General features: G+C 44.6%; 1 protein-coding gene and 1 pseudogene across 1 annotated transcript in view; both read right to left on the bottom strand.

Annotated features, from left to right (window-relative positions):
* Positions 1 to 21245, bottom strand: part of LOC103612413 (serine/threonine-protein phosphatase 2A regulatory subunit B'' subunit alpha) — a 40794-nt gene extending 19549 nt beyond the window's left edge. Inside the window, exons 1-6 of the mRNA XM_017729418.1 lie at positions 21167 to 21245; positions 15233 to 15416; positions 8338 to 8598; positions 6002 to 6105; positions 3461 to 3563; positions 1629 to 1703 (exon numbers count right to left, since the gene is read on the bottom strand). Of these exons, the coding sequence (XP_017584907.1) occupies positions 1629 to 1703; positions 3461 to 3563; positions 6002 to 6105; positions 8338 to 8598; positions 15233 to 15364 (675 nt within the window). The 5' untranslated portion in view covers positions 15365 to 15416; positions 21167 to 21245. The remainder of the gene's footprint in view (positions 1 to 1628; positions 1704 to 3460; positions 3564 to 6001; positions 6106 to 8337; positions 8599 to 15232; positions 15417 to 21166) is intronic.
* Positions 21146 to 21727, bottom strand: part of LOC108445463 — an 18185-nt pseudogene continuing 17603 nt past the window's right edge.

The raw sequence follows: 21727 nt of genomic DNA, 5'->3' as shown, positions 1-21727 counted from the left end.
GAGCAAGCCTTGGAATCCACCTCTATCCCAGCAGTGCCAGTAAGGGTGCCCAAAGGCTCTCACTGCAGCAGGAAAGTACAGCAGACACACCAGCAGGATCAAGAAGCACTGAGGAGCTTCGTGTACTTATGAGAATCTGGTTCTGTGACTGCTTTGGTGACACAGCACTGAGCCCAGGCACCAGGGAAGTGGTGGAAAAGGAGAGAGGAAGGAAAAGGTGCTGCCCTTTAGCAGCAGCCTGCACTTCAGTTATCTGGAAGTGGAAGCTCAGCTTCACCCAGCTGGTCTCAGCCACACTGTGCAGTGCCCCTGCTGAGTCCAGAAAGGGCAGCAAGGGTGACCATGTGAGGGATTACTCAACAAAGACATTTGTTTCTTGCCTGAAAAATACAAGAGTGTGACTTAAGAGGAACCCATAAAGGCAGATGCAGAGAATTGCCTTTGTCAGCAGCCAGGGCAACCACACATGGCACTGACCCGTGGATACTGCAGTCAGAAGCCAAACTTAGTGTGATCTTAACCCTTTCAGTCTCACCCCTTCATGCACTTGAAACACCAAGTACCAGGGTGCACTTGCCACAGGCACTTTCCACACTCACCCATTCACATGCCTCTGTAATTCCCTGACCATTCCTATACCTGTTCTGGCTTAATGTTTAAGTTGTCTTGCTCCACAGGGACTAAACATGTTGATTATATACTGCTGCTCGCTGTCATGATCAAGTGCATCTAAAACATTCAGAATGGATTCTCATTATACATTTTCATTAGTGTGACAGTTCAGGGTTTGTCCTGAAGAAGTGTCTTTGTGCCACCTGCTCCTTTCAGGAAAGGAACAAGCCTGTGTGTGCCAGCAGCCTCCCAGCTGCCATGTGTGGTGCAGCTCCAGGCAGGCCCTGGCAAGCAAACAGGACAACCTTTGGGCCCTGAACCCTGTTGGGATACAGTTCCCACCAGGTCTGTCATTATTTGAATTTGTTACTGCTGCAGAGTTAAAACTTCCCAACATTTATACCTTTTATCCAGATTCACACCCAACATGAGCCAAGCTCGAGGCTTTGAAAAAGTACAAACAGAGTCAGGTAAAGCACCAGCCTAAGTGCTGACTGCAGAGCTGGAACAAAGCTATGAACAAACCCCAGCCACAAACCCAGTCACAAACGCCTGGGGACAGAGAGCCTGGACAGACATCCTGGCAAGAGGATGGTTGGACAGCAGATCCCTGGGGGCAAGGGGCACTTTGTGCCAAGGAACAGTCACGGATTCTCCAAGCTTCAGTGACAGAAACCTTCAAACAGGCAGCCTTCCATGTCTCAGCAGCCCAGCACAATTCAGGGTGATTCAGCAGCTCTCAAAGACCAAAGAACTTCTTTTCCATTCATCAGGCCAAAAAAGATGTTTTTATAGATTTGCTTAAGACCAGAAACAATCATTATTAACCTTTTGAATAACCCCTTGCACAAACGAGCAGATTATTTTCTCCTTTGGAAGCAGTTGTTAAAGTACCTCATGGCCAGTAATATTAAAAACACCTGTATTTTTAACTAACTGAAGGATTTGCTGGTGGGAACAGTGACAGATCCCAAAGGGAGGCAGTGGCATCACAGGGGATCAAACAGGCAGCCTACCGTTGTAATATACCGGGAATGGAACTCCGGAGCATCCTTCAGGAACGTGAGGCCAGGATGTGTTTCCACCACATCCTGCAAGGTAAGAGAAAATGAAATGAAATCGATTTTCTTCTCCTTTTAATGCTTAGAAGTTACTGGGCTTACTTTCACTTACTCTTGAAATTATTTGCAGCATTAACAATAAAACTGAAATCTTTTAATCTATCAAGTGAACCTTCTATTATTGTAATAGAATGCATTTGCTGGGCAATACGCACCTGGTGGGCCAGTTTGATTTACTTAAGGACAGAAAAACAAAGGAAGAGAGTTAGTGAGTAGATGAAAACTCATTTTCATTGAATGAGACAAAAATTAATTGGTTGACCATGCAACTATCTCCTCTCCAAGATTTTTGTTTTCCTCCATTCATTGAAGGTATTAACATTTGTTAGAACTAGGTGTCAGAAATAAACATTCCTTGAGAAAGTCTCCTTCCCTGTCCAATGAAAGCTCTGTGAGCCTCAGAATGCTTACAGATAATGATTAGTGCTTTTCTAAAATTCACTTGGACTACCTGTGGAGATGCCTCTTTCTCAAGACCAGCTTTTTGTAAATCAACACTGGCTCAACAATGCCAAATCTGCATGATCACATCCATGGAGAAACTGCTCAGATCCTGAACGAACCAGTTCAGATCCTGTATGAATCAATGCCTGTGTAATTTCTCCATGTCTGACTCCTCTACCCTTTAAAGGTGTTCCAAGTTCTGCTGTGCCTGTTCCATGCCATGGTGCCCTTAGGGGTGTGATATGCCCAAATCTTGGGCAGTGTAACAGGATGTCTCAGATGGTGGCGTAAATCAGGGTAATTTTGCTGATCTCTAGCTGACTGACAGACAGGACTGTGCACACCTTGGATTGCAACAGGAGCTAAAGAGCAGAGCTGCAATCCACCAGGAAAGGCAGCGTGCCCAGTGGAGGAGAGATGAACAACGTGAGAAAATTTACCCATCACAGCCCCTGTTCTGTTTGAGAGACATAAACACCCAGTGCAGACACTTTTTCCCCAAAATCTTTCCCCAAAGCAGCATCTCCACAGAGGTTTTGCCCAGAGGGCAACACAGTGTGAGAAATCTAGGGATGTGTGGAAAATATCAGAAAAAGTACAACAGCTGACCAGAGGAGCAGATGGACCTGATTTATAGACACTATAGAGAAGCCCTAATGCTATCCAGAGGCTGCCTAAATGGCCACAAATAATTAAAACAATGATACTTTGTTAAAAATTAATGAAAGGGAAAGAAAGACATGAAATGAGGATGAGCAGATTTAGCCTGAATATTAGGGAAAAAAAAAAAGCAGTGGGATTTGTGCACTAGCAGGTTTAGAGGCATATACAGAACAACTGGAAGTGCAGAAATGCCAAGATTTCCATGTGATACTGTATCTGGTAGTCTGGCTAGACAAACTCAATTATAACTGTCTTGCCAAGCAACTTTTACAACTTTTCCAGTAAGCTTTTATGTTGTGCTTGACTGTAACAGCAACAAGCATTTTTCCCAATATCCACATAGAGAAATGGGGCAAATTCCAGCCTGGTTACCAGGCACTGATAAATATGAATCCTGACAAGAGACCAGTCCTCAGTGCCTTTAGCAGGATTTGCAGCTAGTTTGGCACTTAAGCACTTAAAAAGCTCATTTCTATTTCACTCCAAAATGAACCCCTCCCAGGTGCTGTTCAAACCAAAGGTCTGCTCGTCCTTGGTAAACATTTAATGCCATGGAAATAAAGAAGGTGCCAAGTGAACGCAGCTCTGTGCCCACCCTCCCTGGGGAGCTGTGGCAGTACCTGGAGCAGCGGGATGAAGTCCTCCTGTTGTAGGCAGTCACAGCCAGGCTTTGCCAGAAGGGAAGTGAACCTGGAGGCATCATCGTGGCAGTTCCGCAGGATTCTGTGAGAGAGGGGAGAGTTACTCCCAGCCCTTTGCACCTCCCAGCCTGCCAGGAGCCCCGGGAGGGTCACAAGGGGCCTTACAGCACAATACACCCGCCCTGGGAATCATGCAATAGCTGACCTCAGACTACCAGCACTTCCTTCAAGGTCTTTCAGCTGCACCAGGGCACCCAGAAAGGATTTTTTCCAGGTTAACACTGCTGTGGTAAAGCAGGTTTCTTACTAAGCAGCTGTGGAATCAGAGTAAGTAACCTGACTCTTGCCAATGCTCCAGGCTCACTCCAAGTGAGCTGCACCAGCCCAATGGGATGCCACAGGATGTGCTCTCCAGTGTAACCCTTCACTGCACTGCAATATTTGGGGAGATTGCCAAACTACAGGGACTGAATATTCACCCAGAACAATCACTTCTCAGAAGGAAAAAGGGCATCCCTTGTTAATTATGGCCCATCTGGAGCTGTGCACCACAGCCATAGAGAACAGCCTAATGAGAGCATTAGTAGGACTGAGTATTTGGAGCAGTGTGCAAACTCAGTCCCCTTTGGTTAACAGTGTGCATTTGACACAACAGTTCTTGTCTCTGTCTTCTCACACAAAATACTGCACTGGCTGAAGGTATCACACTTATGTGATTCACTCCAGAGAAACTCACAACGAGAGGAACTCCATGGCATTCAGCAAACACTGGTAACAGAACACAGCGTCTGGATATAGCAAACACCACATTGTTCACACAGTATTAGGGAAACTCAGAAAACTACACTGTTTTCTTCAATAACTGTGAAAATACAAATGCACTGTAATTATTTACTGTGAGTGATTATTCATCACTTTCCTCTCCTGAAGGTGTATGAACATAGTACTGAACTGGCTGTAGTTCTCCTACAGAGATCACACTAACTTGTTTCCTGCTAGTTCTGGCCTCGTCACTCTGGACAGGCAGACTTCACAAAAAAGGGTTCTTTTAAATAAGCAAAAAAAGATTTAGCAATCCTGTTGGCTGCACATTCCTATCATGATAATTGTCAATTAACAGATATATTCTAAATCAGCTGCAGAAAGAGGTGCTAATGTTTTAGCTTAAAAAAATCTGGCACATAAAGATGAATTCCAAAGCCCTGTTTTAGCCACAAACTAAAAGATCTGACATTCAGAAGTGTTTTATATTGAGCAATTCCTATAGACTTGATGAGCAGTGAGCATGTGGCATGTTGAGAAGTCAGTCATCTATTAAGAAGCTTGAAAATAGGCTTCAGCAACTAAAGATACGTGGTTTAAAGTTACACCTGTGTTCACATAGCTGCAGTCGAACTTCACCAGGAATACTACATTTTTCTGTCTTTTAGCTTTCCAGAAAAGATTTTGTAATTGTCAGACGGGAAGAGGAGGGGATAAAAAATAATATCTTTCTAAAAGAGCAATTAAGTGAGAGAAGCATACAAAGCTTGGCTTGGAAATGAGGTGGTTAAAAGGATACAGAAGTGGGACATGACCACAGTCTGCAAATATCTGAACGATGTGAAAATCAGAGAAATGAAGATGTGGTATCATACATGAGGGATTAATTAGGAGTAATTGGAGGAACCTAAGGAAGGAAAATATATTGTCTGTGTCAAGACAAACTTAGAGATCACAGTCACCCCTAACATTTTTGTAATTTTGCCAGGGTAACTAGAAGCTGTTTTGACAACATCATCACAGGAAATACTTTGGGAATTCAGGGTTAAAGGCTACGTCAAGAATCTGAAGAGCAACCATTAAGTAAAAAATTAGAATTCTCTCTGGAGAGGAGATGGAGATGCTGTTCAGGTGTTTCACAAAGTAGACTAAAGCCTGAACTGCCCTGGAGGGAAAAAGATTAGGCAAGAGAACAAGTCTGCTCCATGTCAGAGCTGACTCCAAGCACAATGCATCTATACAGAGCTCTCCATTTCCACAGTGTGTGGAAGTGACTGTCAGACTCCACAGGTGAATTCCACAGCTTGCCTGGGGAAGGTGGTAACTATTAAAGCTCCCAGAGTATCCAGTAGTGTGATGATGCTTTATTCCACATTCCTCTTTCTGTCCTCTAACACTACCACACACCTCTCCCAGTTCCCAAATGGCATTTGCTTAGTGCACCAGTGTAGAAGCAATAAGGCTGGGCACAAATACACCCCAAATCCACAGATGTCTACCAGCTATCTCAAAATAGCTGACATTTCTGGAGAGCTTGTAAATATATTTTATGCACCAACTAACTCAAAATTTCTTACTATCTATACAATTACTTCCAAGTTTGTGGATGTCACATGGAAACAAGTGTTCAGAGAGTTTTGGGGGAAAAAAACTTAAGCTGATGAAAAGTCTAGTGGGAAAAAAAAAAAAAAAAAAAAGAGACTTGTATGGCAGGCTGATCTCTTTTTCCAGAAAGAGTTTTGCATTTGCTATACTCACTTTCTCCACATGGACACAAAGGAGTGCACAGAAACACGTCCTGTCCTCTCTCCCCCCGACGCACTGAACAGAGGCGCTTTCCAGTAGAGTGGGCAGCCACAGATCTGTAGGAAAAAAACAGGACAAGGAGGAATACAAAAGCAGTCCCAAGAGGAACATGCTTGTTTACACACCAGATTCACTACTGAGACTTTACATAAGCAAAATAAAGTGGTAATAGCTTTCTGACTCACCTGTGTGCCATTTACTGCATGCCAAGGTTGAGAATTCACATGTAACTTTCTACTTTGTCATGTGCCTTTTCAAGTGGCTGAGAAACACTCATCTCAGGCTAGGAAAAGGATCTGGACTACTCAAGTTCTTAAGCTTTGTCTTCAACTGAACTGTTTACCACAATTCCTTACAAAGTGGAGTGAAGTGCACCTCCTTCCAGAAGGACACTCACACCAGCTGCCTCCCCACCCACCCTGAAAGAGGAGGGCCCATCCTCTGTATGGGATGACTTCTCACTGGCAGCAAGGGAACCACAAGTCTAATTACAGACAATTAATGAGTAAATGCCTAAAGGTGAAGTAAATCCCATCCTGCAATTTTCAGTGCAGTGCCTTCCACCCAGCACAGTCCATTATTTCCAACACTGCAAGATCTCAGCAGGCGAGCACAAAAATGAAAGCACACATGGAAAGAGATTGATTCCAGCCAAAGGACTCCCTGACCAGCACTTTTGAACCAGACTCTGCAGAGGCTGCTGGCTCTCAATGGCAATCCATGAAAGCTCTGGCATTGAGGACTCTCTAAGGCCTTGGCAAAGCAGGCTTGGAAATGGTGTCAAACATTCAGCTGCTCACACTGTCAAGCACCTTCTCTTTACCACAAAGACCTTTCCAGCCACTGTCCTGACTCCAGACAAGTTACCAGAATAGCCACAAAACACTGGCCTTGGAGGGAGCACAGCTAATTCAAGCCAGATCCAAGCAATAAGGATGTTACAGCAAATGGAAGCAGGAATATTTTGAAGAAGCAGTTGAGGCATCATTTCTGCCACAAAGCCTCTTTCACTTCTATTAAGCAGGACTATCCTGCAAGTCCATTCTCAGCTTCTTGTCCAGGCCGGCAGCTTTCTTTGGGAATCTTAATCAGCCCAAGAACTGCTTTTGGATTTATCCATTTCTATGTCAGGCAACAGTGCTTCCACAGGTGTTTGGCTCCTCTGAGGAAAGAACGACGTTTATTTTTTGTTGTTGCTTTCTTTGTGCAGCTGGTTTTGAAGCACTTATTTCAGAGCCCCAAATGGCACCATTGTCAACAACCCCATGGAACAGAACCCAGCCTTACAATAACTAAGTGGCAAGGAGCATATCCATGTAGAGACCAGGTGGAAAGGCAGAGGTCTCTTCTGCACTACCCTCCTGCTTTTCCCTGTTCAAACATGTTTTAGTCAAGCAACAAAGATTTCCTATTTGTATTTTCAGAGCAGGCTTACAAATAATGTGACTGGATTCCTCTAAAAACAAACAAAACCAACCTCATCCCTCCTTTCAGGAAACCCTTCCTTCTTGGAAAACAAGTGCTGCTCATGAAGAGAGCATCACTGCTCAGTTTACAGAGCCAGAGATGCATTCAGGGCAAGCTGAACATCCAGGACGTGTCTGACAAATGCTGGGTTTAGATCAGCAGCACTGCAAACTGCAGCTGAAGGAGAGGGAAATAGAAGGGACCATCTGCAGTGTACTCCTGCACAAGTGCTGTGTGCTGTCCCCTGAAGGCAGAACTCATCACCAGCTGTACCACCTGCCTTGTGGATACTGAATGTGCATAGCTCAGGGGCTGGGGGCTGACTGGGCATTTCCCCCTTCCACATCCAGGGAGTTGGAGGCTGGAAGCTGCTTCCTCACACAACACTGCAACAGTACCTACAGCTCAGGCTAGCTGAGCAGGACAGCTACAAAAAACCACAAAAAGGGCAGCTGGCACTACCTGAAGCCACAGAGGCAGACAAGTTTCTGCCTCTGAGTTTCTCAATCTGGGCAGAAATATGAAGGAACAGAAAAACAAAAATGCAATTTGTATTTGCTAAGAAATCTTAGAGAACTCTTTCATAAATCAAAGCAAGAACAAACACATCTGATGTGACAACCAGCAAACTAAGCTCATTTTTGTTTACTATTATCTAAATCTAAACAAAAAACTTCAGATGAAAAGGATAATGGTTCTTTTTTTCCCCCTACAACAGCTGTGAGTTAGACTGAAACTAATACAAAGTATCTCTCCCAAAATAGAAAACCTAAAGAATGGAATCAAGGTTAGAAAAGACCTCCAAGACCATCAGTGTTTACCTTAGCAATTTTCCCCATTTCACAGATGTTTGCTTTCTCATCTTCAAACTCTGTAAACGCCTCTTCAATCCTGGCAATGATTTCTTCGTGGTTAGTGCAGACATTCGGGAGTCCTTTAGGGAAGTAGAAACGTGGAATGTTTATGGGCACAGGGGTACTGCTGGTGGCTTTCTTCACAGGCAGAGGAGTGCAAGGGCTAACCACGGGCTGCAGGGGGGCTGGGGATGAAGTTCCTGCCTTCTTCTCTTGTTTACTTTGAACCTGAAAATACAATGAATAACAAACACATTTTAACAGCATGGTACACGGAGCAGGAAAAAATAGTTTGTGTTTCCAGTGATTAGGAGAAAATTAATGCCTACCAACAATTACATTATGGCACAGGGATAGAAATAGGCAATTAAAATTTCTGCATTATGAACCAGTGCAAATTTAGGATATGTCATTTCTGAGCATTTTACATATGTAGCTGTGGATTATGACTTCCTATTGAGTCACAGGAGAACACACTCTGCAACTCAGCGATACCACAGACAAGGACAATGCTATTTCTTCTCCTGCTGGTCTTGGTCTTGTCATTCTGTGCCATGAACAGCCAAGTATCTGCTCTTTAGTTTCCCCTTGGAACCAGAGCACCCACCCACACAAATGGCTTGCCTCAAGTATAAGCAAGCTTACATTCAAACAAGGACATTTTCTATCCCTTGGGAACATAATTAGTTTTGCCAAAGCACTGCTTCACAGATAAATTAAGAAAAGATTTTCAAGACTTCCTTCTCAATTTCAGCAAGCCTTTTATTCAGGGCCCAACTTTAACAGTCCCAGACCTGATTTTGCCAAAGGTACTAAGCACTGGTAAATCAGTTTTTCCATCAGGAATTAGGAGCAGCCAGCAGAGTGTCATGAGGCACTCTCATGATGTCTTTTCCTCACTGCTCTCCTGTCTGTAACGAGCCTATGGCTGATATGGTGATCCCCACTGGATCTCTATTTCTAGCTCTACATCACAGGCAGCATTTGTATTTAAGTACACAATGAGATCCTAAGCCGGGGAATTTTTCAGACATGGGAGGGAAAGTTTTTTAAACTTTGATAAGTAACTACAGTATAAGCTGCAAAATCAGCTGCTGGAATGCAGAGAGATGAGGAATTCCCTGCTCCCCCATGGTGACACTCCTTCCTGGGAAAAGGCAACAGGCTTTGCCACTGCACAATGGTTCCAGTGCAAGAGTTGTTATTAATGTAGCAACATATGTGATAAGGCTCAGAAGGCAACAGTCAAGTAAATGCAGCTGCAACTTTCAGTTTGTTTATTCTAACTGTTTCAAAACAAAATGGTTTTAGGATAAAGCAGCCAAGTCTGAGTCCACTAAATGCAGAAGAATGTATATGATGAACTGACTTTGCTTTATTATTTTCTATAAACTTGGAGCTTTTTTCTTAACACATACTGAATCCCCCAACGAACCACAGATTTGCTTTCAATAAGGTAAAGAAGTGAGAATTGTAAAAGCTTCTTTAAGCACTGCTTTTACCTGCAGCTTATAATACTTTATAACCCACTCATCAGAGATGCACAAAAGAAGAGAGAGAAGGATTTTCCTCCTCTTCACTCCCCTGCTTCATGGCTCTTTCTTTAAATGGGAGGACCTCTTTCTTCTCTCAAATGCTGTCCCATTTCAGGAGCAGGAACAGCGGCACACACCAGCCAGAACACACTTTTGTCCTTAACTGCTCTGTACAGAACACATTAACCTGGAGCTTGGGGTTCTTCAAATTGTCTTCTTCTCTGTCTTACTACACAGGAAAAGCCAAAGATCATTTTCAGCCTTCAATATTTCCATCAATACCAGTATTCAGAGTTTGAACAGCTCTGAACCTTTGGAAAGCCAGCCTGATCACCAACGTCTGTTCTCCCTCCTGTCCTCCTTGACTGTTCCTACTCAAACCTGCACATCTTCATGTCTGCTCCTGAGTGATGCTGGAGCTCAGAGGGGGCCAGCTCTGAGGCTCAGGGAGTTCCTGGGGCTCACACAGGCTGGAGGATGGTGAGCACCAGCCCTGGTCACTCTGTCCTGCACTAGGGCAATGCAGGTGACCTGAGGTGGTGGCAGAGGTTAAGCTGGGGGGAGCTGGACACTCACTTTGGGGGCACAGTTCACTGGGTTAAATAAAAGACAATCCTTCTCCCAGTTTCCTGCTGTCCTTTCCTCAGTGGAGCACCAAAAGCAAAGCCCAGACCAAGTGAATGTGTGTGGGGAGGGAGCACCTGGCCCCAGCTCAGGGATCACACAGATCACCACTTCCACTTTTACCATCTGCCCTCGCCCTGCCTGCCTGCCCAGCCAGGACCCAGTTTTCCCTTTCTGGATCCCAGCAGAGGGGAAGTCCCTGCCGGTCTCTCACAGCACCATATTCATACAAACAATGCAAAGCTGGAACTGACGTCGAGGTGCCAACTGCAGCCACTTGACTTCTATAATAGGACTTCACAGCAGATTGCTTGAAGGCCACTTCTCACAAACAGGTTGATTGCTCCCTAATCTCTTCAGGATACGAAGGCATTCCCAGCTGCCAGCACTGGGAGGAACGAACAGAAATGACTCAAACTTAACAAAAAGTTCCACAAACCAAGATGTTCTTTCAAAGGACACTGACTCTTCAGTGTAACAATATATCCCCTTCCGTTACAGTACAAGGGAACGATAAAATTGTATTTTTGTTTCCTTGGAAGGTGAAGAGAAGTCCCCAAGTAGAGCACAACAGCACTGGGCCATTTTCCTTCCCTTCTGCATGTTCCACACATCCTGACACGGCACATGGCCTGATCTGACCATGCTGGAACACAGCTCACCCTCTCTGCCCAGGCCTCCACCTCCCGAAAACCTGAGCAACTCCTCTGCCTCCAGGTACTCCCAGAGCCAGCAATGCTTGGTACCAGCTCACACAAGTCAGAACTATAGAGGAGATACGAATTTCCTGATCCACAACCACCATACAAACCAGAAGGTCAGACACCTATAGAAGAAGTACAGGGAATTCTGCCAGGCTTTGAAGGAGGGAGCCAGCTTGGACACAGGTTCCCAGCTGACCTTCCCAGTAAGTCTGACTCACTCGCTCCTGCTCAGTCCAAGCCAAACTAGGAGCAAGCATTGCTCAGGGATAGCTGCTTTTCACATTCTGCCTCAGGAATAGAAATACAATTTTTGAACTTTGTCTTCTTCTTTCTCATATAAGAAATGAGCTGGTTATGACACAAAGAGAAAAAAACAAGCAGCAACTAGTCCTTGAGGAGTCTGTTCCCTAGAACAACCTTACAAATCAATACTCTGGGATGGGTATACCCAGATGCAAACCACTACGGGGACAAGAAGAAGTTAATTACAACTTTTTGTGAAAAGTTTAAGAAAGTGGTATGAGGGGAAATTCTGCGGAAATTCCTTGGAAATAAACAGTTTCTTATTACAAAAAATTAGCCTTAAATGCTGTTTGCCTAGCAGAACACACTTCTCCAACAAGGATGTGCACGTTCAGACAGGACAACTAAGAAAGGAAATGACAAATACTCTAATAAATCTTTTAGCTTTGTTGCCAATAATTAACAGATAAACTTTTTTTTCCTTTTTTGCTCAAGAGGAAGGTGAGATTAAAGGCCATTTTTAAATACCACTCTGTAGCACTGTGCAATTTACCCTGACTAAAATCTGTCCATCTACTGTATCACCTTTTGCCAGCCATACCATTTATTTATGGGCAGACAAAAATAGTGACATCTGTGTTATAAATAAACCAGACAGAACTACAGCCTCATTGTAGCTACACAAACAAAGCACTGACTAAACCTCTGCCATGCCAGCCTGTCTCCCAGGGATGTGCCAGTCCCAGAAGAAAACTCCATGGAAGGAAGCAGTCTCATATCAAGTGCTCAAATTCCTTCTACTCCTTCCTTCTGGTCCCAGGTTCCAACAGGGTCCTAGATAATATATTTACCAGTTTCTTGCTTTATTTCCAAACAGGATACTGTAATCCTCTTTTCTAGGGTACAGTGACTTAGCCTGGGTTCTTGCAGTCCACAGTGCTGACTTAATGTCTCCTTTCATTTTTCATAGTTCCTGCCTTCCTGCAGTCTGATGGTACCTGGACATAAGCCATCCTCAAAGCTCATCAGTTCTCCACAACTGGTTTGTATCTCTCGCCTGAGACTTTCTCTTTCTTTCTCATCAATGAACCTTCCTGCTGCCTCTTTCTTACCCATTTCTAAGGACAGCAAGAACAAAGGCTCATCTGCACATGGCCCCAAACATCACAGAGCTATGAGAAAATGCATTTCTGGAGAGAATATTTTCTTCTAGGAAACAAACTCAGCAACAGAAACAAAGTCCAACCACAGCAAAACAAAAATGAAAACAAACTCTACCTAAGCAACTCAGAAACCCAAAAGGATTTAGGTGGGAGTAGACACAGTGCTAATTGTAAGGTTGGATCAAGTTCCTCATGGCCTTATCCAGTTGAGTTTCACAAACACAGGCCTCACACGCCTCCACTGACAAGTGTGCCTATGGATCTTGGACACAGCCCTCAGCACCAGTTCAGCCTGGGAACCCACTGGCTGAGCAATAGCCCTGCAGAAAAGGCTGTGGAGGGGACGGTGCACATGGGCTGAGCACAAGCCTGCAGTGAGGGCTGATTACAGATAAGACAAATGATGTCCTGGACTGTCTTAGGAGTAAGGCCAGGAAAACACAGGAAGTTGTTATCTCTCTGTCTGACACTAGTGAGGCTGCATCGGGGTTCCTGGGATCAGTTTTGGGCCTTCACTTCAGAAAAGATGGGGAGAGACCAGGCAGAGATGTAAAGGAGGGAAATCAGAAAGCTGGGATCAGGATCAGGCAGCAGGAGACATGGAGGGCTGGCCCCGGCTAGCCAGGGAAAGGGAAGCCAAAGGATGGGCTAAACACAGCCTGCAGCTCTTGGAAGTGCAGTTACAGTGACAATGGAACCAAACTGCAGCTTGGGTGGGTTAGGCTGGAGGATACTGAGGGTAGTACAGCCTGTGAGAGGTCACCAAGAGGGGCTGGGGGAATCTCTATCCTTGAGGAAAGCCAGTGCTGATGTAACCCAGTGTTAGACATAGTATTCCTACAAGTGAGATGTTGGATTAGAGACCTCCCTTCCTCCCAATGCTGCTATGGGAGGCTCTCTGATCTTTCCATAAACAGTCCTGCAAAGGATAAGCACAAGAACTTGAATTTCCAGCTCTTGAGATAGGGGTTTACCAACACCCTTCTCCTCCCCCGCCTTCCTGGCCAACATCTGTGTGTTCCACAAAGCACCCCTCATTCACCTTTCTGCTCCCTATCACCACCTTACCACCTTTTCACCTGCCAGCACTTTTGTTTTCTTACTGAGCCCAGTTACCTCTACTCTCAGCTCATCCCAAGCCCCAGGTATAGCCCCACAAGGCACAACATTTAACTACACCTCACTGCTGCCACATGGGAGAACTCCCATCCCTGCCCTCCAGCCCCAGAGGTCAATTGTCACTCTGGGAACCGATTTAACCCACTTGGAAAGGCAGCAAACAGACTTGGCTGTGTTGCTGGATGATATTCTGCTGTGTTATGAATTAAGCAAGCTCACAGAAAGAGCCTGTGGGGCCCAGGGCAAGAGAAGGGTGACACACGGTGAGGAGGTAGCAAGAAAAGAAGAAAAAGAAGAGGAAAAGACCATCTTTTTTGAATACTGCAAGTGGCCACTGCAGTATTTCACTTGCCTTGGACCGGCAGCCCCAGAGCAGTCATTCCCAAGGCATTCAGCAGTGAAAGTGTTCCTGCTTCAGACCAGGCAGAGGGCTCGTGGACCAAAGCCTTGTCCATTTTTCCAGCTGTTCTGCCCAGAGGTCCCACCCCTCCCTGCAAACCCTACCCCGGTTATGTCCTTAGTGATCAGACTAACTCTGGAAAGGGAATTTAGCTGTGCTGTGGTTCCTCACAGTCTCTCCAAGCGGCTCGGCCCCGCCCAAGCCATTACTGCATATTATTACCTCATCCAATCCTCCCCCGGGGAGTGAAAAACACACGTTCCAGAGATTAACCTCTGAGATGTACTTTAACCTGTCACCAGAACGCATGAAAAAATGTGCCACAATATGCTTTGGAGCAATTTTAATGCTGTTTCTTAGGAAACAGCTGCACTGCTCCTAATTTCAACTTCTTAACTCCCTCACTAGGTCACCCATTACTTAAAGATAGATAAAGCTCAAGATGGGCTGATTTCAGCATATCGTGAACCCTCTAAATCTGGAGTGACCACATGTCCATTTGGTGTCCTAGCACAGATTACTCCAATCTTTTGTCAGTAGTTCCAGAGAGGGAGTACAGCAGCTGGGATTTACCAAATGCACACAGCTGCAGTACAATTTCCATCTCTTTGGCTACACCTCTGCGATCTTCAGGGTCTTCCAGACTAAACGATTCCTTCAGCCACAGCCCAGAGAGGGTAGGAAACAGCACCTTGGGATGGTAAAATCATAAAAGCCAAGCCAGGTAGGCTGGTCCACACACATTTGTACAGCTGACAGCAGAACGTTGTGGTTCTTCCACATGCAACAACAAACATTCAGAGCAATCGCACAAAAAACCTCACAGAAAATACTTAAGTCTTACACTACTTCTCCCCATTACTAAATCACTGCCCTTGCTGTTAATTTTCCCCCTTGTTTACAAAGACATTTTAACTCTGCAATCTAAGCCTGGAAGGTTTATTTTTAAACCTGCTGGTATCTAGCTGCAAATAACTTTCTGCAAATAGACACGCCTAGAGGGGACACAGATTGATTCTCTGATCCAATAAAAAAATACAAAGAAAAAGATAAAGAAATGCCAAGCATCCAAACCTGGGCCTGCTGGAAGGACTTGAGCCGCCTCTTGAATCGAGATGGAAGAACAAAGTCACAGCCCTTGGCAAGGAAAGCTAGCTCCCCTCCCAGGTCTGGGTCCCTCCGCAGAGAACTCTCCTTGATCATCATCCTGGGCAGCTCCTAAGCAGATGTTGGCCTTTCCAGAAGGGGCACGGGCACTCTGTAGGAGACCACGTCAAGACCAGCACGTTGCTTTCTTGGTTTTGATTTTTTACAGGCAAAAAATGGCAAATGGCTTCAACATATTATGTCTTCTCTCTCTTCACAAGGACAACATCTAGCGATTTTATCTCACTCCTGAAGCCAGAGTTCCCTATTTTAACCAATATTCAAAGTGTCTTTCAGTACCACCAGGATCTTCTGCCTTCTTGTAATACTTTAATTGAGAAACATGATCTACAAGTGAATCTATTTCCCTGCTGGCTACATGACAGACAATCTGTCCTTGGCTTGTAATAGGCCAGGGGTGACATGGGAAAGGAAGCACCCACCACCACTACCAAGAGCTCTAAAATTAGATGCCCTGCAGAAGTGGCTAAATATACCATCTTCCCCAATAGTTCCTACTTTGTGTGCTCCAGTGCTCAGACCTGAGGGGCACCCCTGGGTCAGTCAGGCTCAGCTAGAGTTAAACCAGGCTCAGCCAAGGGCCCTGCCTGTGGGATGGCAGTGGTTTGAGGTCCCTGCTGCCGAGGTGATGAAGCAGAGGAGCAGCATTAGTTCCCACTCTTCACTGAAGGCTGTAATTTTCAAAAAACATAATTTTTTCCTTCTTGCTGGAAAAAGCAAATCATCTAGTTCCTTTAATGCCAAGCAAGCACATAAGGATGATCTTGGATAATAAGCTCAGTCATTCACAAGCCGCTCTTAAGAAAACAGTTTCATTAAGACATCAAAATGTATCATTCTTGTTATTCACTTTCCCTGTAACTCTCACAAGGCAAAGGCAAAGCAATTCTCAGGGGACAATAGTCTACTTCTTCTCTGCACAACTTGGAGCAAGCAGACTTCAAACCCTTGCTCTAACCTTGTCTAGGCTTGTTAGAAGTGTGGTCTCCCTCTCTTACCATGAGAATGGTGCTGAACAAAGGCCTACATCCAATTCTTCCCACAAAAAATGAACAGAGTCCCATGGGGTGCTTCCCCTACTTGACTGTAAAACCTGAGACACGTCTAACATTCAGTAACACAGAAAAACCCCCAATTTCTAGCTACTAGGGCTTGCTCTCATCAAGGTATTGCATTGAAATGCAAAGGTCTCAGTGAGCCTCACAACAGAAAGTTTTTATGGGACATGTGCCTCTGATGTCTTTTCCTGGGTTCCTGTAGAAAACCCCAAGTTAATATGAAGCCCAAATGAGTACAAAGCCTAACAGAGTGGCACAAAGAGGATGGGGATGAAAAAAAAAAGAAAAAGGCAGATAGGAATGTTTAAAGTGGAACTGCCACCAAGTAAAGGATACACTGATCCATATGCAAAACATTTGGAACAAATTTGTTTTTTTCTGACTCTGACAATTTTTTTCTAAACATTAAGGCAACACTTAAAGAGCCCATGAAGCTCCATTGTACTGGGGTTGCTGCACATCTCAGGCAGCAGCATGTCAGGAGGTGATTTATTGTAAATCATCTGTGGCAAGTGATGAATTACTTGATGTTCTGCTTACAGCCTGCAGAGGAAATGAAGCCCAAGGAACCTCTCTGACCTCCAGCTGCATCCAGACCAACTACAGAGACCTTTGACAGACGTAGGCATTAAAGAGACACACTAATCTGACAGCCACTAGTTCCTACTTAAAAAAACCCAGCACAGCCATGTACTTTTCATGCACAAATTAACAAGTCACAAAGGATCTCAGAAGTTTGGGGGATTTTCACTGATAACCTGAAAAACACAAGTAATCCAGAGGCAAGGCTCAGCGTGTCTGTATTTCAATGTTTTGGAATAGCAGGTTTCTAGCATGGTACCTCCTATCCTCAAAACACACAAGGTGAGTATAAATAAAGATATAAATAGACGGTACTATGAGAAATCAACAGTAAGGGAATCTTGTTTCAACAGCTTCAAAGTCAACTGGACAAAACCCACAGCAGAAAAGTCTGGTCTCAACAGCCAGACCAACTGTACAAACCACAAACCCAGAAATTCTTCCTAGCTGTAGGTGACCCAGGTTGAAGGTGAGAGATTGCCTCTGTTAGCCTTTCATTCTGAGATACTTTAGATTCACTTGTTATTTGTTTTTATTTCAATAACTGTTACCAATAGAAAAAAAAGCCCATAGTTTTTCACTATTTGTGTTGAGAAGTAATGAATAATTGATGTTCGAAATGAGTGCAGATTGTGTCTATAGCTTAAATGACAGATATTATCAATAAGTGACCAAAACAATTTGTAACATATGTAAGATGAAAGTTGATTTTCCAGAGTTTTACGTTATATTTTAGATGCATTTTGAGAATACACAATTATTTCAGAACAAAGTTAAAGTTACTACGACATTATAGAAACCACTTTTTACACTTACCCCATACAAGATCCTTGATTAGAATGTCATTACATTTGCAAAACAAAGAAGCACACAAAATTATGAAGGGGCAGAATTACGAAGTTACCAGGTCAACCTTGACTTTCTATGATTCAGAAACAGTTAATTCCCCTCAGAGCCTTCTTAGGGCCCCCTGGTTTAAGCACACAACACACACATTTGGATACAAAAAAGCAAAGTGTGTGGCCTTGGGATGGTGTTTCAGGGCACAGGGAGTTAAGAACCTTCTGAGAGTCCCAGCAACCCCCACCCCATCAGTCATTCAGGAGAGGCAGGATTAGACAGAGCCCACTCAGGGGAAATGTGGAAACAGGGAACATCCTCTGGATACTTCACTCAGGGCTCCACCAGCTGAGATACAAGGTGGTTATAAAGGTGCCCTTATCAACCCCGCAAACCCTCTGCTCCCAGATCCACAGTCCCTGGCCAGAAATGGTTGGATCACCCACCTGACCTCAGCCTGAGCTATTCCACTTACTAAGATGACAGAAAACAAAAATGTTAGTTAGGTTTAACTAAAATGGGAAGCAGAACTGCTCTGGCTCACTACAACACAAGTGATCTTTTTGAGGAGATACCCAACAGCAGAGGGACAAAAACCAAAAGGGTCTCTTTGTATCAAAGCCTGGTCCTCACCTCTGGTCCCAAAATTATTCACAAACTTTATTCAACAGCTCTTAAAATACAACACGTGAGCAGAACATGCAGCAGAGCCCTGCACCACTCACATTTGATTCCGACAACAGAAGTACCACGTTTCTTACAGACTTTTCTAGGGTTCTTTCACTAGAGCACCACTGCAAGCATTAGCTGAATTTACTTTGTCAAATCACCCATCCTGTACAGGTGGCAGACAAAGGACACAGAGAGGTTATGCTCAAAAATATCCACCACTGACTTCTCCAAGGACTTTGCAGATGACATTTTACTCAAAGGCAGCAGTCTTTACCTTCCAACACACCCCAACACTCAGCATTTCTGCAGCCCCATTCCACCTTCTTCACTGCTTACTGGTCCCAGTTTGCCCCAGTTCCTTCACACCTGCTGGTCCATCCAGGATCCTTATTGCCCTCCTCACTACAGACAAAAATACAAGTAAGTACTGGGGGGCTTGCTGACCTCTAAAAGGCAACTGCACTGTTCTCACTGAACTATTTTTTTCAAAACCAACATACTAAAAAATCAGCTTAAGACAAGCACAGAGAACAGGAAATCCCAAACCAAATAGCTGGGAGGTTTAGAGATAAGCAATGGAAAACTGGATCTCAGAATGGGAAATGTTGGACAGTCTAGAAGTATGCAATGCTTCCTGGCCTGCCTGAAAGAAGCGTGGTGACCTTATTATGTGCTCTGCAAAATTGATGGACTTCTTGAGTATTCATTTCCTAGTTTCTAAATATTTGGGTTTTGAAGACAAAGAGGCAAGTAATCCTATTGTTCTCTGTGGAGGATCATAATTGGGTTTATGATAAAGAGAAAGTCTGTTGCTGATATAAGTTAGCACAGATTTAACACAGATAGGCCAGCTGAGCCAGAGAACAGCCGGGTATGAAGGATTCTCCCTCTCCTTTTTCATTGCTTAGCATTTGAGGGATATTAAATCTGTCACAACCTTCACAAACAAAAGGTGTGCTGTGTTTTCATCAGTCTCAGAGCTCTGGGTTTCTGCATGTGTGCCCAGCTATTTGATAACAGTTTTATGAGCCTTAAGAAAACACATCAAATACTTTGCATAATTGAGGCACACGTGCAGTTCTGAATGAGAATGCACATGCAGCTTCAGTTACAGCCAGACTGATCCAGCAATATGGATGTATTCCCTAGATGCTACACCTGGAGAGGGACACATCTGTGCCACAAATGACAGCAAGCCTCAGGGCAAGTGCAGAGGCAGCAGCTCGGTGCCTTGTGCCCCCTGCTGAGGGGACCAGCTGCCTCCACATCCTCTGCCTCCCCAAAACACCCCTTCTCTCCCAGGGTCTTTGGCTCTGGGCACCTGCACAAGGCAAGGGTTGTGTGGCTGCACGGAGAGCAGAGCTCTGGCAGCCGTGGAGCACATCCATAGAAGGCAGGCTGGGAGCAAACTAACACACAGCTAGGTGGGAACAGGGGATCACAACCTCCCAAGGCACCACATTGAGAAGCCACTTGGCAGCATAAATGCATCTCATTTTCAAGCATTATATAAAACCTGCCACAAAGCCAGTGTCTCACTTCATCAAACACATTTTTGTTTGAAGCTCACAAGTTAGAAAATTTTGTAAATTAACGTACAAGACAAGAATAGATATTACAAGGGATTACTTTAGAGATTTTGGAGCTGTTTAATTCTACACTCTCTGAGGAAAAAGATTCTTCCCTTGCTGAAATATCAAAATACCATTTTCTGTAAGCAAAGTTGCCCAGAGCAACAACAGAAACTCTTGGAGAGCCTGGTCTAAAAGGATCTCAGCACCATCATGCAGGGTCAGACACACCCCACGTACCCTCCTTCAGAACTGCACCAAATTTTGGGGAAAAGTGGCCAGTTTTGAAAACATGCACATTATGCTCCAACTGGAAGAAGCTGTGAAAGTTCACTTACAACCTGGGCACTTTTTCAGTGCCTGTGTGGAAGGTGGATTTTGGAAATTGAAGTCCTCTCTACAGTTACTGCCTACTTGGAAGTATGGCAACAAGTTTTCTTGAAATTTGGCAGTTGTTACCAAATGAAAAGCACTGAGAACTCAACAGATGGCCCTGGTTTCCCTCTAAAGCAGCCTCCCCTCAAGACCCTTTTTCCTGGGAAAACCTACTCCTCATCTGAGATACAAGCAATGCAGACTCCACATGATTCCATGCACTGGGGACAGGGAAAGCAAAACTAAATCCTCTGAGATTCTGTCCTTTGTCCCATGGAGGATTGCTCTCTTTAGGAACCAGTGATGAGGAGGACAACAAAGGCTGCTCAGAGATGGGAAAGGGAGAGGTGGAAGAATCAGTTCTCACTGAACTGCTGAGAGGCACTCCAATACTTGCTCCCAGAAATAAAGTAATTATTTATACTTATTAAAGTAATTATTACTACCCCCTATTATAAGGGACCCATTTAAACCACAAGTAAATGGTCTACAGGAGCACCAGCAGGAAAAGATCAAGCTCAAAGGTGAAACTGCATGTCAGGACCTATTTTATTTTCTCATGGGTTTCAGTTTCCTTTTTTTGTTTGTATTTAAATAAAGGCTACATTTCTGCTGGGTTGAACACATTATTTCACTGCAGCATTCAAAGCACAATGCATCAGATATAATTTACTACCAACCCCCCCCGCCATTTTCCCATGTTTGTTTTACTCACTATCCCATCACAAGTTTGGTTCTCTTACCTTTATTACTTCTGGGGCCTGCTGAATTGAAGCTGGAACAGAGTCTCTGGAGGCAGCCCCAACATGGCTTTCTTGCCCTGCAAGGAGGGACTGTGAAGGAGTTGCTAAAGTTTCCTGGAGAATTTGCATCACTTCCCTCTCCTTGGACAAACTTCCCTTGCCTGTCTGGAATTCCACCAGCTCCTGGGCAAAGTCCTCAATGCTTCCCAGGATACGCAGTAAAAGAGCTTTGTCATCCTCTTCCATTTTATGACCGTTGGTTTCCATGATTTTTGACAAAGAAGAAGGGGGATCAGTGGGTTTAGTTTTGGGTTCAAGAGCCAGAGGTAGAGCCTGTCTACCCTGCCTGCCAGACACCTGCAGAGAGGCAGGTTCACCCTCCTTCTGAGAGGGTTCCCTCAGAGTACTCTCAATTTTCTGTGAGAAGCTCTCCAAGTCCAGCAGCAGTTTGTCTATCTCCTCCTTGTCCACCCTGCTGCATGTCTGGGCTCCCTTGGGGACAGCAGCTTGGGCACCACACAACCCAGGATCCGACACTGGTTTTAAAGGAGCCGCTTTCTC

The sequence above is a fragment of the Corvus brachyrhynchos genome, unplaced genomic scaffold, assembly GCF_000691975.1.
Source record: "Corvus brachyrhynchos isolate BGI_N302 unplaced genomic scaffold, ASM69197v1 scaffold63, whole genome shotgun sequence".
Classification (NCBI taxonomy): Eukaryota; Metazoa; Chordata; class Aves; order Passeriformes; family Corvidae; genus Corvus; species Corvus brachyrhynchos.
This window is presented reverse-complemented; position numbering and strand designations above follow the sequence as displayed.